This window comes from Rhea pennata, chromosome 2 (genome assembly GCF_028389875.1).
Source record: "Rhea pennata isolate bPtePen1 chromosome 2, bPtePen1.pri, whole genome shotgun sequence".
NCBI lineage: Eukaryota > Metazoa > Chordata > Aves > Rheiformes > Rheidae > Rhea > Rhea pennata.
In genome coordinates this window covers 155,470,198-155,493,445 of record NC_084664.1, presented here as the reverse complement: position 1 = coordinate 155,493,445, position 23,248 = coordinate 155,470,198, and the positions used below count along the sequence as shown (strand labels likewise).

At 34.2% G+C, this 23,248-nt stretch overlaps 1 protein-coding gene across 6 annotated transcripts in view; it reads right to left on the bottom strand.

The window, feature by feature from the left end:
* Positions 1-23,248, bottom strand: part of EFR3A (EFR3 homolog A) — a 73,912-nt gene that overhangs the window by 15,984 nt on the left and 34,680 nt on the right. For 5 of the 6 annotated variants that reach the window (XM_062570631.1, XM_062570630.1, XM_062570632.1 and 2 more), the window contains 9 exons: positions 19,708-19,845; positions 12,635-12,713; positions 11,006-11,141; positions 9,828-9,992; positions 8,424-8,538; positions 7,356-7,407; positions 4,265-4,437; positions 3,721-3,796; positions 615-776 (listed from right to left, as the gene is read on the bottom strand). In XM_062570631.1, the coding sequence (XP_062426615.1) occupies positions 615-776; positions 3,721-3,796; positions 4,265-4,437; positions 7,356-7,407; positions 8,424-8,538; positions 9,828-9,992; positions 11,006-11,141; positions 12,635-12,713; positions 19,708-19,845 (1,096 nt within the window). The remainder of the gene's footprint in view (positions 1-614; positions 777-3,720; positions 3,797-4,264; positions 4,438-7,355; positions 7,408-8,423; positions 8,539-9,827; positions 9,993-11,005; positions 11,142-12,634; positions 12,714-19,707; positions 19,846-23,248) is intronic. The other variant, XM_062570628.1, reaches the window with a different exon arrangement.

Here is a 23,248-nt window from a genome sequence, read left to right as displayed (position 1 = left end):
AATTTCAGTACAAGAGTGAACTGAGAATACAGGACACAGTTTTATTAAATTTCTGTGACACATACCAGCTGTATTTTTCATACTGCTTTGACATGGATAAAGCTACTCAGTTTTATAGCTTCTCCAAAAACTGCATGCAAATATAAAACATAGGTTTGAACATGTATTAGCAGTATCAAGAAATAAAGTCTCTCAATACACTCACAGAATTTTAGTATAGGTGAGGTTAAATAAGCCTGTTTCTTATCAGTCAATTATCTAAAAGCTTTCTCCCAAGGTGAAGCCATAATGTTGTTCTATATATTTTATAATAAATACTGAATCAAGATCATAGACAGTAAGAATACATTCATTACCAGACTGACAAGGTATCAGTGATTCTCAGGAATGTTTTAACAGATTTTTGCCTCTTCTATATTTAGAGAATACAGCAGGATTCAGTAACAAATCTAATCAGTCAAGGCTTCCCTACTAATAAATATTATGTACATATTGCACATCCTTAAAATCGTATTAGGTCTGATTTATGTAATTCCCAATTTGAAGACTGATAATGCAAACAAACAAAATATTCACAACTCTATTTGTAAATATAAATTATTAAAGAATCATACCTGCAAAGCAACAGCTAATCGAATAAGGTCAATTACTACTTCTTCATTGGCTAGTTCAATTGTGGTAAGAGCTAGAGTTGTATACAGAAGCTCAAAGTTCTTTTGGACGTTGTCTTCTTCTTTAGAGCCTAAGTAGATGTGTCTGTATAGCTGCTGACCATGCTATAATAAAAATAAATAAATAAGTAGATAAGTCATAGTAACTTAGGTTAGATGGGACATCTAAATGCCATCTAGCCTCAAGTAGGGCTAACTGATGTCAGATCATTTTGGTTAAAGAATCAAAAATACAAATATACATGTACATCATTAATCAGAAAGATCACTGATTTACAGCATGACAGGTACTTCAAATAGGAAGCTTTCTTCTAAATACAATACTTAGGGGTTTTTTGTTTGTTTGTTTTTAATATAGAAGTACAGAGACAGGCAAGATGATGCAGGAAATTTTTAGAAGTTTTAGAAGATGAACAAGGCTTGCTTACCACTGAACATATGGAGGCACTAGCTCCAGTGAAGGACATAAGTTATCTAAACTTTGGTAGTGTGAAAGACCCTCAAATACAAAAGTAATACAAAAGTAATTTTTCTTCTCTCACTCAATAGAGAATCAGATCAATGTAACACTGTGTTTAAACCAAATCTTTGTGTAGAAATAATTATTTCAAGACAAAAACATAAATACAGAAAGAGAGGTTAGGAAGCAGGTTTTGTACGCAAGACAGTACACAGTACCTCCCCACTACACTTAGTCTGTACAGGATGCAAGCCTACATTACTTGACATGATTATTTTTCAAGATATAAAGATTAACGCTTAAACTCAGAAAATCACAGCTCAGTTTTAGAAGGTAAAATAAAACTAATTTGTAATATTTGTTTTTCAAGTATAAAATAATGACATAAGTCATAAAGATGCTATTAGTCTTTTTCATATTTCTAAAATCAAATCATAGCTCTTTAAATATACGGGACCGACAGTGTTACATATCCAATGTTATATTTAGAAAAAAAAAGGAGAAAACGGAGTTATTAGCAAAGCACAAAAGCTACTATGAAATAAGCATAGTAAAAGGTTAGCTGCACACTGGGCACATCACATTTGGAAAATACAAGTAATGACATAATTCACCACACTGATAAAGAAATGTTCCCAGATAGGAAATAAATGCATTATGTGGACTTTCTAGAACACACAGTATCTTTCTAAGAAGACTACAAAACGCAAGAAGTTAGACATTTCCCTAGTAAGACACTGGCTACCATTAGTATCTTTAGTTAATTTAAATAATAGAGAACAAAAACTGCATTGGAAGAGGTAGACGCTGATGAAAAGTTTAGTGCCTGAACTTCACCTAATTTCAGGTATCCAAAGTGCCTAAGTTTGATACACAGTCACCTTAGGTTCCTCGTATAAAACAAAGCTAGCCTAGAAGTGCATTCAGATCTTAACGAGCTTTTGGAAGTGCTTCTCCACACTCTTCTGATTATGTAAGAAGTCTGCGATGAACAGGCTAACTTGTACATCTGAATTGGGTGCCTAAAATTAGGTCTACAATATACATTAAAAAAATGGTATCACATAAGAATAAATACTGAATTAAGTCATTCCACAAGGTTAGTAGTTTTCTCGAAGACTATATATCTTTTCTGAACCTACTCAGAGACACCTCTCCTCTCCAATCGTTTTTCAAATGATAGTGCAAACTAAAAATTCAGCAAAATTAAATTTTTATTAACTAAACTCTTCCAAACTGCTTTAGATTCTAGATATTAAATTGCTAAAATTAAAGTTAATTCACTTTGTAAAAAGACATATCACAAATAATTGCCAATTTTTTTAGTGCTTTATATACATGATATTAACCAAAGTATGTTTTAATACATTGAAAAGAATATTAACTGTACCAACTTCGCAGGAACACATATCCCACGATGTTACTAGAAAGCTGCGCAACTCAATTTTGTATACTATTTTATATGTAGCATTTTTGCTTCTGGACAAGTTAAATTGCAATTCTGCCGATTTTTACAAACACAATGTTAAACAAAGTTAGCTCTTTGAAGACATGCATTTTTAAATTTTGTAACTAAAAGGAAACAAAAGCAAAGCAGCACAGGACAAGCGTGAGAAAGGAATATTTTTTCCCAGGCTGGTCACAACGATAAACATTTTTAAGACCTCCTTGTATTGACTTCTTTAACTTATATTTTCTGTTTACAAATACACCTACACAGATAGGCTATAGTCAGATAATAGGAAGTTCTCAGAAGAAATAGAGTACATTAAAAATTATAGGTATTCCTCCCAAGTAGAAAGTAAGGTCAAGTAATTCACTCCACATAACCATCCTCTAAAAAAAGTCAAGTATTACTTAACATGGACCTTCCAGATTTAATGTATTTCCTTAACTGCCAGACAAAATAAATTGAAGCATTTTCGTATGTTCACATACTTCAGGCTTAACTGAGAAGTTACTATGTATTTGTGTCAGGAAGCTGCAACATTAAATACAAAATTTCTTTAGACATTTTAATCAGAATTAAATGTATTTAGAAGTCCATTGGCACAATGTATTGCAAAAACAATCTTGTAAATGAGGCACAATTTTTTCTTCAAAGTTAACTCTGATACCTTTACTTCTTCAGACACTGTACTAAGTAGATTTTAAAAGTCTTTTAAATAATGATCTGAAAACACAATGAAATACATGTCATAGAAGACTACTACTCTAAATTGAGTGTATACCTTAAGTCAGCCTTTATAAAAAAGGCTGAGAATTAACTCTGTATGAAAAGATCCCATTGAGCACAAATGAAACGCTCTAGAGAGATCTTTCAGAATCATGATTTAGATATACACTGTTCAAATTCCATGCATGCATCAATTTTCACCAAAGCGTTAACTGCAAATTTTATTCTACAAAACCATCTCCAAAGTACCTAGAGTACCTCAACATTTAAGTAATTGAGATTTAAGTAAAAATACTTGATAATGATACTGGCAACATGTTGCAATAACAGAGTTGCAGAAGAAAAGCAAAGCTACTGGCTCAATTACTTCATTTTCTTTCTAGATGGAGAAGTTAACTTTTTCTTTCTTTCACCTTTTTCATGAAGCTCACGTCTTGCCTTGAAATTTTGTCTCGTTTTATTTTTAGATCAGAAACATCCGGTATTATTCTACAAAAGAAATCAAGATGTCATTTTAGCAAAAAGAGGTTGTAAAGGAAAAGGAAAATGTTAAATGCATGAACTGTTCAAAAAAATCTTGAAGTAATTTCCACTTTAATTATTCATATTTAATAATGACATTCAAATCTCAGCTGAAGAGAGGGAACCATAAATACAATCATGACAATCACAGATTTGCCCCAACATCCCCATAAATATTATATTCTGTCTTCCACAAAGCAGATACTAGTTACACAGTCAGTTAAACTTGCAGCTATTTGGAACAATCCTTTAATGTATCATTCATTAAGGCTTACCTATGAAACTCTTTCCATCAACAAATGGCACTAAGGGAACTGTGCATTTATCACAGAACATTAACATTTAATATTTGGGAGGAATATTAAAAATCTGTATTACTTAGCATTCAGATATTAAACTAGAATTTCAACTAAGCCAAAGCAAACAAAAAAATACCGTATTCCTCTGAGTTTTGCTCTGTTGTCATGTCGATCAATGAGATTATGCAGTATTTCCAAGACCAGTTGCCTTAACTCCGAGTCCTCCATGAGTGAAGGTGACAACAGTGGGTCCAGAAATGGGGCAGGAAGTGCATTAGTAATAGCTGTTGCTTTGTATCCTGCCGTCACCTGTTCATTGTTGAAGTAATATTAATGTGTGTTGTCATTACGCTATTAGAATTACTTGCAGCTGCCATTCACTTTTTAGTGGGCTTTGTGTGGCATCTGGGAGGTAAATATAATTGGAAGTTCAGGATTAATTCTGAAAATTCCTAACTTCATTATCAATTTGGAAAGCCTTTAACAAGCATGTTCAAATGAACTCTCATTTATTTTTAAGTGGCTTTTCTAAGGGTCCCTCCACTACCAACATAGCTTTATTTTTCTTGTAGGTACGTGGTTCTACTACTCATGAAGTTTTATTCCTGAATATTCATGGGGGGAGTGGAAGCCCATAAAAAGTTGGAAGAGGTAACAATTTCTACAAATAATTTTCCACTTCAAGCTTAGTTTAATCTCTGAGCTGTTCATGTACGTTCATGTGTAACCAGGTATGCTCATGAGAAAATAAATTAAACACAAAACCCCAAAACAATGAAAAACATCACTCAGCAAGTATTTTTGTTTTTGAACTAATACTGACACTGACCTGTTTCATTCAATTATATTTCTTAAAAATAAGTATTGTAGATACTTAAGAATTTACTTCAACATGACATTTTTAATATTATCAGGTGAATATTTACAGCAGGCAGAAATATATAAGAAGTTACTTCTTTTAAATGGCAGATTACTAAAATATTATGACCTCCAAAAGAAAACAGAATTTAGAAACTACCAAATACAAGCCATTGAGGATGAGGGGTCCAAAATAATACAAAATTGAGTTATAATAAAATGCAATCATATGTTTGTCAAAGACTTTGAATGATAATTCTGTCTTCGTTATGCATTTTCCACACCATTGTAACTTCTACGTGTGAATTGTATAGTAGTAAGCCTACAAATAAAAGTGTATATTTTTAATGAAGTGTCAGATTTTAATTGCTTGAACAACTTCAAGTTGTCCACCTGTGACAACAGATTATGTTATCAAGTATTATTCTTTTCTCTAAAATATAAAAAAAACCATAAGTGTTCAGTTCAGTACACAGAACATACAGCATTCAGCAATTTTCAGTTCTTTATTATGTGTGCAGATGACACTTTATGTACCATCATAAAAGCTTTCCTCCTTCCCACATCTCTTCTGCAATATTTAGCAATATCTTAGCAATTCACAAGCTTGAAAACATTCATTTTTACATCTTCGTGCAATGAAGGGATTTTGATTCTACATAAAAGAGAAGCCAAAAGAAAACTTAAAGTCAAAAGCGTTCAATTACTTTTATAGGCACAACTCGAATCCCTCATAGCCTGCTTATAGGCTATGTAGCACTCCAAATAATTAAAAAAGAAAAGTTCTCACTGACTTCAATGGAAATTTTTGACACTGGCCAGATAAATAGTCATTCACAGTCCAGGTATAGTTAATCCATCTTAAATGAGGACAGTGTACAAGATGACCCCCTGAGGTCTCTTCTAACATGTTTTCTATTATTAAATTGCAACTGTGAAGATTCAGCTCTACTGCAAGTCAAAATTCAGGATTTCATATTCTGACCTGCAAAGAATGGTTTTATTGATTTGCCAATGAAATTTCACAGCCAAGCAGGGATAGAAACTTATTTTCCAGAAAGGCATTCTACAGTTTTAGTCATGAAACCATACCCCTTCATATAATTTTCCCTTCCTCAAGCACTAAAGAGTTTTCATATTTTGCAACAAAATAGCCCAGAATCCTACACGCATCAGCCTGCTTTACTATTAAGTTCTGGACGTATCTCCTGTTAACAGGATAAACTCAGACACTTGTGGAAAAAACAACCCAGCTATCACAACGTGTTCACACTATGAAGACAAAGGAAGGCTGCACAAGTAAATTATCATATGCTCAAACTTGTTTCATTACCATTACTTAAAGAGTCTTTTCTACGAGCAATATAATCTGTATCTGTTAAAATTACTGTCAGGACCAAAGAGTGTCAATATGAGGGCTAAAATTGCAGTTTAGGAAGTTCCTGACAAGTGCATTCTAAATATAGTTTCTCAGACTGAATCCTTAGGAAGAAGTTGACAGAACTAAGTCTCTAGGGTAATTTCATCAAATATAAAAGAGAGAATTTAGCAGAACTTAACTATGTATGAAGTCTATAAAAACACCTGCAGATATTGTTCATCTCTGTGCTGTACGAAGAATTAGCAACTGAAACGCCTCTGACTCCTCCCAAATATGGTTAAAGTATATGCTCCAAACTCTCAGTCCTAGCTGGGGCATACAGAAGTACCTCAAAGTTCTATGCATGTGTGCATTCTTGTATTGGTAATAGCTACAGAAAATGAGCATGGGAACCACAAACCTCTTCTAGCTGGGAAGCGTTTACTGTTTTGGTCATTCATAAAATGCTGCAAAGAGGTCCCTGGTATTTTCCAGAAATACAATTTGAAGGTTAAGCTTTGAGAAATGTATCTGTGATAAAACATTTAACTATACCTTACAAGAAACTGAGAAATGCTACGAAGGAAACACCTGATACTTTAGGCTTGGCGATGTGCGTTCATTTCTACACTATAAAAAAATGTTACCAATTGTATGAGCCATAGTTTTCTTAATATCATAGACAAAAGTAATTTCACTTTGACATTGATACCACTGCTTGCAAAACTAGTCAACTCAACTCACTCTATGGCATTTTTTTTTGGATCTGTACATCCAGTTACAGCTTATACACAATGTAATGCTGTAAGAGATGGAAGAATATTTCCTGAATAGCTTGTAAGGTAGTTACTAAAAAGCTGGTAGAATTTTATTCAGTAGACCTAAGGATCTACTTAATATAAATGTATGTTTAGTTTTATAATACAGAAGCAGTATACTTAAATATATAAATATATACAGTGAAACACTGTGTGTTTATAACTTAATGTACTGAAAAAAGAAGGCTTACCATAAGTAAAGACCTCAATAACATGATCTGAATCCTCCTAGTTCCCAAATCCCTACAATCAGAAGAAGCTGAAAATTAGTTTCTTCGCATATCTCAAAATAGTATTCTACCACAGAATGACTAGTTATTTGACATCTGAATACAGCTATCATGGGAAGGCAATGCAGGATGACTACAGGAGATAAATGTCTCCAAATGAGGTGCCATAACTAAGTCTCAGTCTCAGTGTCTTACTGAAAAAGAAAGTGAATTCCAAAGTTAGCCAAAGAACTACAGAGTTTTTGTATCATAGGAAGGCATGTGGAACAACAGATAGCTTGTCCTTCTTCCATTCTAACTTTACATCCACCAGTACTAAAAGAAATTAAATATCTACGGGTATATAGTCACATAGTGACTTTCAAGGTTTTACAGAATAAAAACGTGTTTGAGGTAAATTGCTCCATTCAAATACACCCATTCTAGCAAGTAAGAGAGATCCGTTTTATTTGTATGCAAATCCCTTTGGACAAACAACATGAAGAAAGAGCAAGCCTTTTAAAAAACGTTGGTCTCTGTGTAACAGTAGAAATTTGTCTTTACTGGCTATACCTGGATATACACAGTCAATAGCATCAAAGTGTCTTGTGTAGCAGAGACTAAATTTTCATATACGTAATGCAAGATCATATCACATATAGACTGAAGCAAAAACAAACATAATTCATAAATTATGCAGCTATTTAACAAACATAGTTATAGCTCAGCTTTCGTGTTCAGAAAACAAACATTTAAGAAGTCATGAAATTAGTAGATCATTAAGTAGATAATTTCAGAAACATTGTAGATGTGGACAGCAAACTAAGCAAAATAAGTAGAAAATGTTTGATTGGAATGTTATCAGTGACTTGTTTGGAGACTGAATTCAACTGCTGACACTGTTCGCCTTGCTCATGTGTGGCTTTTAATACCTTAGCAAATGAGAACTTGCATTCTGTTTTTCTTAATTTTTTTCATTTCTTGATTTAGCAGGATTTGAAAAATTAAGTTTATAATTAGAAATTCAAAAATATAGAAAGTCATACAGACCCAAGGTGGCTTGTATCCAATGACTGCGAAGTTATCCCTAAAACAGGTACTTTTCCCATAATGAACATCATAATCTCTGATCTCTGGTAATCTGGGAGATTGCTTCCAAAAAACCCTAAACAAAAATGGATCGAAAGCACAGAAGGAAAGAGAAATATCAGGCTCTACTGTCTATGAGAGAAGCCTTATAAACACTTAGGAATATACTTACAAGATCAACAGAGATTAAGAATAAAATTTCTATTCCATCTGGATACCTTGTATCTTTGGAAATAAACTGTGATCTGTTTCAGGCTGTATCATACAAGAATCCACATGAGCATTTTTGCTTAGTGGCACAGTCTTTTCACAGTACTCACTTTCCTCTTCAACCCCTAACACTTTCTTCTAATCTCATCTTCCTTGGGTAATTATGTCATTTGAAATTGAAATATGTCACATCTCTTAACTTGTAAGTGGTGAGGAACTAAAGATGTTTCTTGCGGGAACAAAATGTTATTATTTACTTTCACCTCTCATGTTACCATTAAATACTAAGATGTGCTAACAGAATTTTCACATGTATATAACTACCTTACAACTATGCCTCTGCACAGCAATAATTTCTAAGTCAGTTTGAAGGAATAAAAAAGTTTTAACTGATTTTTTATACATTTTTATTTAAATGAAGTTTTACTATAATAGTGAGAAATAGTTTACTACATTTTTGTTACTGATCCAGAAAGATTCAAGGAATAAGTAAATTTATCATTTAATTACTAAATTTTTAACTAAGGAGAAATGTAAAGAAACACACTAAGTATACTGCAAAATACACACACAAACACACTACACTACTATAGTGAGAAAATTTGAAAAGAAGATGGCTATTTTAATGAAATCATTTACAGAAATGGTTGCTACCATTCTATATTATGCCTCCTAAAAGAACTGCAGTAAGTTATGGCAGCACAATTGACCATCAGGTGTCATCACCGTAGCTATGTTTAACATTGGTTTCTACAAGCTGTCAAGTAACACCTACAAAATATGTCTCTATATAGAGACATATATGATTTTCATAAAAGGACTAATATTAAATGATATATCAAATATATGCAGTGATTACAAGGGACACTAATATAATCAGCATGCTTATGAAAAATACAGTATAAAGAAGATAATAACTGACAAAACGCTGGCATTTTAATTTTCATCGAGCTTCTCAGATATCTGTTCAGTTAATAACTAGAAGAATAGCTTTTTAGAAGCCAAACGAGCAAACTAATCCTGGGATTTAGAAGTACAGTCAGGGATCCCACACTCACCATTACTCATTTTAACTCAAGCTCCATTTTAATACCATCTCACTGAGGGGCAGGGGAAGGATTTTAAGCGAGAACCTGTGTAACTCTCCTTACTCACCAATTGTTTGAATAATAGCATTCTGGACAATCCTCTCATCACTCTCCTTGAAGCTTGTGCTGAGAGTGGCACTACCAGCTGAACTGCGCCTATCACCCAGCTCAAAGTCAACGCTGATGCGCAAGTGCTTCAATAAGGTATTAAAAACCTCCAGAACTGTTGGGCCTGGAAACAGCACATAATGATTGCAACTGTCAAGTGAAAGATGTCTTAAGAAAATAAAAGCTCATACCTTTTCAATCCCTTTTCATGAGAAATCAGATTAAACTAAAAGGAACAAGTGAAATGTACTGTTTGAAGGATATAGTCAAGATAAACTTTTGAAATATGCTACATCCTGAATTTTTTCTGAAATATTTTGGAATGAGGAACAGCAATTATAATTTTATATAAATACATATAAACAAACATATATATATATATTTTATATATATATATATATATATATATATATATAAATATAAAGATAATATATTTATTACTATCAAGTTTTACATCCCCCCTAAAATATCTGGTTGCTGAAATTAAGTATCAGTAATGGGTGAAACTGCAGATATTTACAACTGTGTTCCAGTTATTTCAGAGTTTGCTATTAAATCTAGTTCCACACAATGGATCAAATAATGAGCTCTTTTTATAACGTGATAAAAGCCTCCACAAGTCTATTCACACACATAAGGTCTTGTATAAAAACAGCAAGGATAGGTTCAGATTTATGCTAATGAAGCAAACCAAAAACATTTAGGGAAAGACCAAAGTAAGCACACGAACATAAAACTAGCCATTAGTTACTGAGGTAAAATTTCACAGTTTTCCTCATCCTACTCTTGACTCCCATAATACTAGTCATCTAATAGCAGCTGTATCACACAGTAATCGTCTTCTTGACTGTTTTGTAGTCACATGCACTTCTTATGCTTTGTGACTTCTTACAAAGCAGAAATTCACCTTACACAAGGTTATGAATGCACCTAAATATTTTCATGCAACTTAATAAAGTCATATAAGTATACATACTAATTGTATTCAGCAATTTGCAATTATGTTTTATCAACACAAAGAAGAAAAAAGTAACAAAGTAATGCAAAGTAATAATAATAAAAATCAAAATACCTGCTTTCATTCGATCTGAAAACAAACCCATCTGAACCTGATACCACTAATTTAACATGACTTACCTATTGATCCTTTGGCAGCTATTGCAACTGCTTCCAAAAGAACCTGAATAATGCCAGCACGGACTTGTGGTGAATCCCTTTTACGAACATCAAGGTGTCCAAGTATTTCTTGTATTACATGATGGGAATATTGTGCCTATTAAAAAATACATTAGAAAGGTTTTTTTAAAAAAAGCTATGACTTTATTTAGCATAAATTGACTAGCTAATTCAGGACGGTTATACTATTTTATAATATTCTTATTCACAAATTTGTCTCAATTTCAATCAGTACAGGATTAAACATGAATTAAAAGAACGACAGGATAAATGAAGCCATACAGGTCCACCTAGCCCTTTACACAGAAGTAAGCAGTATTAAAATATCTAGTAAACCCTATAAGAATAGGGGAAACATTGAACAGTACTTAATTCAGCTAATTGCAATTCAAGGACTTCAACTGTTTTTGAAAAACACTGACGACATATGAGCTGAGAAAACTCAGTTTTCTTCCATGAACCTGTCCTACCACTTTTTGGAATTATGTATGCTTTCAGCACTCACAATGTTTTGCAGCAAGGATTTCCATAGCTTTATTTCGCTGTGAGTAACACCCTGTTTACACTGTCATCCTCTAGTTTCATTTTATTCCTGAATAACAAAGCTTAAAAGCCTTATTAGAACCTGACCAGAATCCTTGCACTAGTAAGTGCTGAGGGAAAGAAAAAAAAAAAAATCTCTGCTCACCTACTACATCTCATTAATTCATGTATTTCTTTCCTTCACATATCTTCCTCCACCATCTCCTTTTGGCTGAAGACTTATATCCTCCTCTAACTTTTCCTCATACAGAAATCTTTAATAATTTTCGTCACTCTACTCATTTTCCAGTTCTTTTCTGAAGCGTTTTCTGTTATGTTTAAATCTTCTTTCTAAATAGTTCTTAACTTTTAATCTGCTATCTGATGACTAAGAAGCACTAAAATGTTGTTTCCAAAGCTATATTATAATCTGAAGATCTCATTTCTGAGGGATGCTCCTGAATATCACTCTACATACACCTATACTGGATCTCAGCTGGAAGATATGTGCAACAGGACGCATTAAGATAAATATGCATATCTAGAGCTTGAATTCTGTGATAATTTTGCATTTTGGGGTTTTGTGCTTGATATAATCCAACATTTAAGATGTTTACAGACAACACTGTTTCCTACTGGTAAAAAATGAATTAGCATAACACAGCTGCACATTGGGTTCTAAAACCAATACAGTACATGGGCTGGAAACATAAGCAATCTAGGAGATATTTCTAGGTCTGTCACAATGTCAGATCATCATGGCTATCCTGCTTCTTGTTCTGGGACTTGTTGAGGAACCTCCACACTATCTTCTCCTGAAGATTTCTTAATATCTTTATTCCCTTCTTCAAACCTATTAATCGAAATTAAATCAGACACTTCTGCTCACAAAGAGTTAATACTTGAAAGGTTTCAGTGTATGCTTCCCTTTAAAAAAAATTCTGGGAAGTGACTTTCCAGGTTGTTTGACTTCATCCACTGTCTATTATCACCACGAGGTAAGCATTTAACCCTGTCTCATGTATTCAGAACACATGCGTGAGGAAAACAAGTCTAGAATAAACCTACCTGTATAGAATACATGATGATTTTGAAGCAGGAAACAGCAAATTCATTGGGATCCCATAGTCTATGATGGTCTAAATGTCTATAACCAAAAATTAAGAGATTTAAAACAATGACACCAAAGAGATCCAATAAATGGCATGTTCCTCAAAATCCACCTCAAAAGGATTAGTTCTTCCCTTTTAACTCTAGAAGTGCTTGTAGCTGTACCTTCCAGCTTCTCACATAGCTTACTGACTAGGTGACAAAACTGGCACAGGTTGCCCAGAGAAGTTGTGGAGTCTCCTTCTCTGGAGATATTCAAAACCCACCTGGATGCAACCCTGTCTAACATGCTCTGGGTGACCCTGCTTGAATAACAGAGGTGGGCTAGGTAATCTCCAGAGATCCCTTCCAACATCAACCATTCTGTGATTCTCTGACTAGCACTTCAGAAAAATGTTTCTGTTAATATGTTATTACAAAACATTTGGCAGTTACGGATATTCCCTTAACCAAATCTGATCTTTTATACTGAGGAATTTAAGGAATTTGTTCATATCAAAGACATGTAGTTTAGAATATACTACTTCCAAACAAAGGGCACACATAAAAATGGATGGGACATTACATGTTCATTTACATTAAAAAAAAAAATCACACTGGAGTAGATAGTTGTTATACTTTGACAAATTTTTCTCTAAATAAGATAAAGAAACTCTTTCAACCAGTAGCTACAAAGCAATTAATGTTGAATACGATACCCAGAACAGAGACTTTGAAAACTATTTTCATTTTTACAATGGTTTCATGAAAAAAAAAAAGAAAGTAAAAGAAAGAACAAACAAGTTAAAGCGGCTACTCTTTGTAGTCTCCCCACACTGTCCTAAAGCATTTCATTTACCTTACAACACTTTGTGTAAGAAACATCAAAATAGAACAACAAATACCTCTTAAATTATATCATCATTGACAGGAACCATTGATTAAAACCTTTATCATATTTACATGCAAAGAAGAGAAGAAATATTGTTTAAGTACCATTCTGAAAGCTATGAATAGGGCACAGTTCAATTTTTCCAAAGTGGAGAACTGAGCATTTAGAAGAAATATGATAAAGATACACGTATCTTAAAAAGAGAAAAAAGTGTGATTTGAGCTGTCTGTTAATAAGAATGGTTTAAGAAGAATATACGTATTTTTTCTTATGGTGACTGAATTCAGATACTTTGTAAACTGGTAACTCACCTACAGAATAACTTTCAATCTGACCTTCCCCCTGAAAACACAATGAACATCTAAAGATGGTTCAGAATTACAGACTCAAAAGCAGACATGTAAAAGTAGTCAACATTCAAACACTCCAGAATTGAAAGGGTTCTTTAACTTACTTGCCTAGAGTCTAGCGGTCTTAATTAACTTACTGGCCAGCTGGTACCAGTCTAGTGATCCAGCAGAGTACACAGTTCTCCTTCAAGGTTGATTAAACCAGTTGGCATAAAACTACCCTTTCTTCTCCCCTAAATTATCTTGTAGTCCATTGCAGAGCTAAGAAAGTGTACTGCCATTTTGCCATATTGCATCCTCTTAAGACAGACCCTTACAGCAGCAAGATTTTCAGGAACATCACATGCGTAAGTTCATCTGCCAATAAAGCAACAATATTTGCATTACTAGCTATTAAATTGGACTATCTCTTGGGGATAGCTGCATTTCTTGTGCACATTTCAAACACACAGGGATATTTAATCCTTCCTTAGGGCAGGATGATGAACAAAATTACCTCTTCAAATCCTTCAAGACTTAGGGAGAAATAAATGAGTGCATATATTGTGAGCCGCTATTATCATTCCAGTAAAATACATCATTTCTTTTCATGATAACTTATTTTAACTAACCTATTTTCATTTTGTCTTATCAGATACAAAACCCTACTACTCTCCACTATCTGCTCCAGACTGAAGCCTGAAAGATTAAAGGATTGGCTAACGTGTTCTCTGTTCCTCTAGACAGCTCCTCAAACAGATTACTGTCAACTACAGTCAAAGATTTTGAAAGTCCTTTCCTCTCAAAACAAGAAATACAGTTTTCTTTCTTCAGAAAGGCAAAGAAAGCTTCTTCAGGTAGCTGAACTGATGGAAAGGTGATAGCCTTAGTTAATGTTATGTGTAACAGCTCAGTGTGCAAGTGTTGTCTCAAACACAAGTATGCTTTTTGTAGTAGAATTTTTCTTAAAAAAAAAAGAGTAAAAAATATAGTAGTAGATTCTTGTAGGCCATATATTTTACCTGTCATAATCCAGGTAGTGTATTCAATGTATTTTTTTTTTATGCGAAAGGCACTATATTCTATTTCCAGCATGGTGCATTTATTTATTTAAATCAAGTCGTATCTTACACAATTTTTTTTTTCCAGTCCTACGGTTATTTTTATAGAGATTATTCTCTAATAAAGCTTTTTAACGCTGAATTAGCAAATGACACACACTGAAGCAGTGTTTTATGGGTGAAAGTTGCATGTAGCTTTTGAAAGGTGACTACCCTAGAGTACAGTCCAGCTTTATGCAGGAAAGGGCATTTGATTAGCCAGCCTTATGAAAAAACTTGAAGAAAGAAATGGTCTCAGTTACTTGAGATTCATGTGTGAGCTGTGGTTCTGCCTGAGGCTGCTATAACCTGTAAACCTTACAGCGTGATCTGCACAACATAGCAATGTGCCTCCATTTCACAGGCTACAGGTGCTTAAGAACAGTCTCTTCAAGCTCACATCAGCACTTCCAGCTGTCCATCTTTCACAGACAGACATTCCAGACTCCAGGGATTAGGTATGGAAAACACTGGTTCAAACATTACATCAAGGTAACTCTTTTCCAATCCACAACAATTGCAGGTCTCTTCTGGCACAGAAAAAAAAATTTAAAAAGCATCTTTCATAGTCTTGGGAAACTTTGGGGTTGGTAGACTGCCTTCCATTAAGGCCTTACGTACATATGTAACAAATGCTGTGGTTAGGTTTTTCAAATTAAAAGCAACTGTAGGAACCACTGGTACACACTACAGTTTTATGGAGTGAGAGCCAGTAATGGTCCCTCAACTCTCTCACATTAGGTCACATACGCAAGCAATCCTTACTGTGGAAAAGGATAAATTAATACTGATGACCAGAAAGCAGAAATGAGGTTTGATCAGAAAGGCAAAACACCACATTAGCAAGAAATGTTTTCTTTATGGACTAGCCCTCCTGAAATGCTGAAAAGGCTTCATTACATATGAGGAAGACTAGTTAAAGAGCTAAAGAGTTAAAGAACCAAACTGAAAGAAACAAAAAGGCTACAACCAAAAATCCCCAGAACTATGCCTGAGAAGCAAGCTTGAATGTGTAAAATTGTAGACGAAGCCTCTGTAAAAAAAACCCAGAAGACTGGGGATAAATACAGTATTATCCAGATTTGAATTGGTAAACTGCACAAAAAAGCAACCCTAAGCTTTCAGCCTTCGAGCCCTTTTGGCACTGACTTTCACAAACCTGGCTTCTGCCATCATTCAGTTCCAGAGTCACAGCACAGAGGAAGAACTCCTGCTCTCCACAGAAAGCATTTTTCAGCAACTTTATTTTACTTTTGGATAGACGTTCACAGACACTCTCCTGCTTTCACTGCACTGCTTGTTAATATAGTTTAAAATACTTCCTGCACCTTCAACTCTTTCCAAAGGTGAAGGAATTCCAGACCTTTTGCATGGTTTTAGTAGCCACACAAGAAATACCAATTTGACATTCCTATTATGTTTATTTTTGCAGGTTCAGAAGTATGGAATCACAGACAGACTGATGCCAGCCACATGCCAATATATAAACAGAAAAACAACATTCAGGCAGGATTACTCAAGTGCAGCAAATGAAAGAACGAAATTACTGAAAGAGTTATTTTTTCCAAATACAAAATCTTTTTGCATTAAGATACTAAGTGTTTCCAGTGTACAGTTGGTGTACAAATCTACAAGTGTGAGAAAAATTATTTTTAACTTGCCTATTGGAAAACAGATCATAATATGAGGGCAATAAAACAGGAGTGCAAGCTTGCATCTGAGAGCTTAACACAGTAATAAATGAAAGCCCTTGTCAACATACTAATAGTAAAACGAATTAACAAGTGAAGCATTAAACACAAGCATTCAGAAAGTCTGGTACAAAAATTGAAAGAAAGAAGGTTATCTAGTTAGGTTAAAATTTTTACAGTGACACTCCTCAAGCTCCAATCCAGTCTGTTCTCCTTTGGCAATGCAGCTGTAAGTGATGTCAAAGTAGCATCATTTGTAGTCACATAATAAACCAGTTTCTGTAAGATACACATTTTAAAGTTTCATTTGAAGCAGTGCATGCTGCTCATTCTTGCAATACTAGTGATACTACCAAGAGTCATATGCAGATTTATGTTACATTTATTCATGTATCATGTATTATACATGTATTCAAAAAAACACCGGAAAGAATTTGGAGTTGAGCCTAGAAATCAAGAGCAGAGGTATTTGAGAGCGCTTAAAACAAAAAGTTAGCATTCAGAATTTAACTAAACAAAAATGAATCAGAGTCAAAACTATTAGACTGTGTGAAGATAAGGTAAGGTTACAGGAATGCTGTCCTCTGAGTAAAGGGAGTGTTTACAGAATACATTGCCATGTAGAGTTCAGTACGTCTGGATTGCACAATTCCTTATTTAGAAAGCAACAGAAATATATACAAAAAAAAGTCTTTTCATATACCATGGTTTGAAAGAATTCTAAACACCAATCTTTTGCTACTATCAGAAAAATCTTACACAATTTGTGTAGTAACTCATAAGAACAGAAATACGGAGAAATGAATGGGGTATATACAGTTGTTTATATTCAACAGACTGTTGACACACAATAATCTTTTCAAACCATGTGACTTTCACTAAGCAGTTTGCTAGACTGATCTGTCAGATTTCATTAAAAATGAGAATTTGAGAGCTTTTAGGCACTAGAGACACTTTCAGAAATGGAGATTTTCTGCTAAAGACGAGGCGAATTAAGGTCTACTCAAAGCTCCACCAAGGGACTAACTTCAGATTTGAACTCCATTTGTTATGCTTAAATCCTCCAATCTTTGAACTTTTTAAAAAGGTGTTGAACTGAGGAAAATGTAAGAAACAACTGCTTTCTAATCAAAGATTCAGAACTTGCATTTTTTTTAATAAAGATAAAAATGCAGCAACTGTACTATCTCAAACTTTCTTTATACCAGTTCTGCTCATTCACCAAGTGAAGTTAATCAGACATAGTTCTACCTTTTTGTTTAGGAAGAGCAACTTAAAAATTTCATTTTCTGCATCTCTCATTCTTCAAAAATACAAAATCTTTATAGCACTAATTTATAAAAAGAATATATTGCCCTCTTCTTGAAATGGAACACAAAATAGTGACTATAAAGATAACTTATTATCATCTACTAATTTCCATGTACAAATGCAGTATGTAGAGTCAAAACATGCACAAAGAGACTCAAGCAGCTCCTTAGGATTGCACATAATAAGACAAGAAATCATGATGGAAATAACATTTTGAATCTGTAAAGCTCTGGATCTATGCCACAAAATGCTGGCCTGTCACCTCAAACTGAAAACTAAATACAAGCTCTCTACTCCTAGGAATCAAGAATTACTTATGGTAATTTTTCTGATACTGAAATAGACTGAAGTAACTGTATATCCTGATGACATTTAGAGATCAGCCCGTAAAAGGAACTTAAAGAGCTTAAAGAGGTTCAAAACAGTCCATTCAGACCATGCACCAAAAAATTTACTAATAATGGCAAGCATTTTCAAGGAATAGAAATTAAATTCCAAATGTGGGAAAGAACACAAATTCTTAAAAAGCAGAATATCCAACTCTGCAGTAGTTGATCTCTATCAGTCTGATATGCTGGGTGTGCATGATAAAAAGCTAAAAGTATGGGCCTTGGTATTTAATCCTTTGCGCTCTTAATAGAAGTTCTTGTACATAATGACAGCCCCCCCCCCCCCCCCCCCCCCCCAAAAAAAAAAGGAGGGGGTTATGGATGTTTTCTGGACATAATCAGTAAAAGGTCTTCCATATCATCTGTCTACAATTTGTGTTCCTGCTTAACAGTGGTAACTTGGAAGAGGCTTTCAGTAGCTTCAAAGTCTGTCATCGTACAAATGGAACTCTTAGTCTTGGTAGAAAGAAGTAGACAATCTAAAAGCAGACATCCATAACAGGTAGATACAGTGAAAATTCAGAACAAGGAGGAAGCAGCTCTCCTCATCTCTCGTAAAAGACATGGTTTAAAACTATTACCGCTACAGAATTTCCTACAGAGACACTTCTGAGAACACGGCCACTGAAGACACCAGAAAAGGTGAAGGAAGCAGACTCAAGTTATCTTAATACTCATATGCTTTATTTAGAAAACTGGGACTTCCAAAAAAAAAAAAAAAAAAAAAAAAAAAAAAAAAAAAAAAAAAGAGAGAGAGAGAGAGAGAGAGAGAGAGAGAAAAGAAAAATGCTGGACCTGATAGCTAATATAACAGCAATGATTTGTACTGTGTGCACTCATACATAATGTGCATACAGTCTGCACATCTGCCATACACTAAATGAGTTGCCAAAGATGTTTTCACAGAATATCAAAATGTCTTTAAAGACAACTGCAATGGAAGTAGAAGTCTTAACTTTTATTCATTAATTTGGGCAGGGTATTCCTTTGTGCTACTTAAGTTTTACTTGGCTTGTCTCTTTACTAACTGAAATAGTCATCAATGTGATGTTAAACAGTTTTACATTCAAAGAAAGGCCAGCTGAGAAAACAACCCATACAAATCATTACATTACAGTTCTATGAAGCGAGACAAGTAATCCTGCATAACTAACTACAAGTTAACAGACAGTCAAGAAAAAGGTGAATTTAAGCAAAGGGGCACTTCTGAAGAGAAAATAATTGTTAGTAGAATCCAATGGGTTGAAAAGGAGGAATCAGTGAAAGAACTTAGTATAATGTGGTTAGAGAGAATGAAATCAATCAGTTAGGGTAAGATCTTTAATAAATATCACACTTACGCAAAAACAGGTCTGACAGCATTATTCATATTTCCATAAGTTGCACGTCCTAAAAGTTCTCTGAAACAATTCTCGGCCAACACAGCAGGATTTTCCTCTTTCTCTCCTCCTGTAGGAGAGGATGGAGGGCCTATTCTACTGAAATAAAACAAAAATACATTGCAGTTATTGCTATTCATCTTACAGTACGTGCTCTCCATTCAATAACGTTCATGAGCCAGACTGTTGATCAAGGCAAGAATCCTGTAACAAATATTCATCAAAACAGAACTCTGAATAAAACACTCTCATAGTAGGACTACAGATCATATTTATTAAATACTGAGTACTGCACTACCAAATACATTAATGGAAAAAACAATAGCTAATTATACTGATTTGACTTGTTACCTACTTCATTTTAACAAATTATTACCATTATCAGCAATGAACGAAGGCCATGAAACCATCCAAGAATTTAGGCGGATTCACAGTCCTTTTGTTCTAATGATCTCACTCACCTGCCTACAAGTAAATCCATACTATGTGGGTGAGTGTAAAACAAAATTCCAGTTCTTTTGCAGTAACAGATGGTTTGAGTTAAAAAAAAAACCCACTGATCCAAGTAATCAGAACATTGTCACCCACTTAACTACCTCCTAACTAGACACTGTAGAACTTAGTCAACCATGATTGTCCCTTAACATTATACTACTATTAGAGAGGACTTGAATAATCTGTACACCATTTGTTAAAGCATCTGTATCAGTACACCTCAATCTGCAATATTTCACTATACTAAAATACACTGCTTTGCCAAGCTGTGTTTTGCTTGCCATGTGTTATTCTTCACTCTTATGATACTGCAGGGCAAGTAGAACCCTGTACCACATGGTATGTTGTTAATAACTTGGAAAAAATTAAAAAGAATTAATATTTCACATTTGTAAATATTATATCCTTTGGACCATATACAAAGGGATACTAATATTAATTTTCCCACAGTAGATTTTTGAAGGTGGCTCTTGATGAATAAGCATTCTTTCCCCTAAAAACATTAAAGAGCAACACAGCAATTCAATTCTTCAGTCAGAAACAAGTAAGAACACAAGAACGCAGACTGTCAAATTTTGCATGAAATAAATGCCTGTTGAAGAGTCCTAATTCACAGAGATTTTGCAGAAAAAATTGTTCTTTAACAATAAGATTACAATTATTTCAATTGTGGAAATTATTATGGATAGTAAAGAACAATAAAGCATGCTGGGAGGGAGAGAAAAAACAACAGGAAGGGAAGACAAGTGTTTATTATGACTGCTACTGTTTCTTTAGGCAATATAATACACTAGCAATAAAGTCTTAATTCAAAATAAAAATCATTTAAATTTATTAAAGAAAATTAAAATCAGCATTAAATCAGTATTGTTTCAGACAGAAATGCTAACTTACGATCCAATAAATGTTGCAGTGCAAAGCAAGGTTTTAATGTTTTACATTAATGACAGTAACAATGACCACATTTTTGTGAAGTTAAAATATTATCATTTGTTATTATCTCCTTTTTCCTGGTGACTGGGAATTAGGTTGAGTATTTAAAATCAATATGGTACAACAAGAATATAAGAGTATTGAATTAAAGACTAGCTGCATACATATGAGAAACTAAACTACAGAAACCAATCTCTTTTGGATGAACCAAAATGAACAGAGGACCAAATTCTACAACTGAGTCTTGAAGGTAATAGCCTTTCTTCATGTCACACGTAAAAATCAGCACTTGCACTGCAAACAGTGACAGGCAGAGCCATTCCCGAAGAACTACCTTCCCATTGCTTTTCATTTTTGAAGCAGTTATTGCTATTTCTCCCTCCCTCCCCTTACTCTGCCCAAAGTTACTCCCTTTCCTGCTCAAGGGGGCCTGAAATACTTCAGCAAAACAAAGGCATCTGAGATGTATTTCTGAATGTAAGTCCTTCATACATTGTATTTTTAGGCTGATATTAATGTTCTGTTTCAACTGAGTTGTTGAAAGGGGAGAAAAATGAGGAAGAAAGAATTACAATAGTGTTCCAGATAAGTAATGTTACTTATCAAGTAGTACTGTACCTACAGACCACAAGAATTTTCTTGTAGAAAACACAAGGTAGAAACTTAAGTGAGGATTCAGTCACCTACATTAAAATTACTCATCTACGCATTAGGAGATTTATTTCAGATCGCAGGAATCAGTACACTAAAACCTTAAACTCATTCAGTTTTGTAGTGCAAGCTTGTGTGTGATTATGTAACCTAAAGAACATTCATTAAAAGTGTATGTAAGTTGAATACTGAATGCCATTAGTCAAACGAAGATGCAACTCCATCGCCATAAGGTTTTCCAGTAGCAAAGGCTCTTTTAGTATTTCAACATTACTGCCATCTAAAAGTTGCAATATAGAAATCTTAGCGAGCCTGGTTGTTTTATCTTATTATTATTTTTCCAAGAAGTTACAATGTCTAGCTTGACAGATTTTAGTAATAAAAAAGCCCCAGAAATCATTAGATGAGTAAGGAGAAAGATTTACACACACATAATGATTAGAAATTTAAAGGAGTGACACATTGTATATAATCTCCTCTTTCCCCACCCCACCTCGCCCTGTACTGCCTCGACTATGTTCTAGATGTATGAAGATCTTTCTCAGCGTATAAAAGGTACGAACGGCAGTGCAGGACCAGCTGCTATTCCCATTACTGTTTTGACATAGATTCCTTATAATACAGGAGCATTATAAAAGGAAAGGAGGACAGTGAGCTACGTAACGCACAGAGCTGGCATATCAGGAAGAATCCTAGTTAAAATGAAGTGAGAATCCATTATTTTCTGAGCATTTGCACATGCAATCTCACATTTTAGTGAGTCCCATTTTAGAGGAGGTTGCAAGAAGAAATTGCAGAACAAACTTCCTCATCTGAAACAGAAGTTTTTAGGATACTGAGCATCAGAACACGTAAGGTTATCTCCCATTGTCTCTAGGGATTGTATTTTTGTTTTGAACTTTTGCAGCACTTATCTATAAATATTTCTCACTGATGAGTGCTCCTTACCACTACCAGACATAAGATAGTGATCAAAAAAAATTGTGAATTTAACTTCTCGTTTTAAAAAAAGTTTTACACTGCCTCTCAAAATTCTAAATTCAAATAAGCAATTCATGCTCATTTCGTTTTGCTGACAAATATGAGTAAAGCTCCATGTTTTTAGATTATGATCAAAAAATCTCTGGCAAATAAAATAGCAATTATCACCTCTTTGTGTTGCAGCTTTCACCATCACCACAGGTCCAGAGTGAACTAGGAATGTATCTTGCAATAAAATAAATAATCCTTATGCATTTCATCTGTTCTGCCAGCTTTCTTGTGGGTAATCTCTATCAGAAAAGGTGGCAACAAGGGATTGGAAAGAGTAACATTTTACATTACAGCAGTTTCCATAGCAAACACCTAACCACAGGATTAAATTGGTTCCAAGCAACTCAATATCTCACAGCTGTGACTTCTCATCCTTTTCCACAGAAACAGG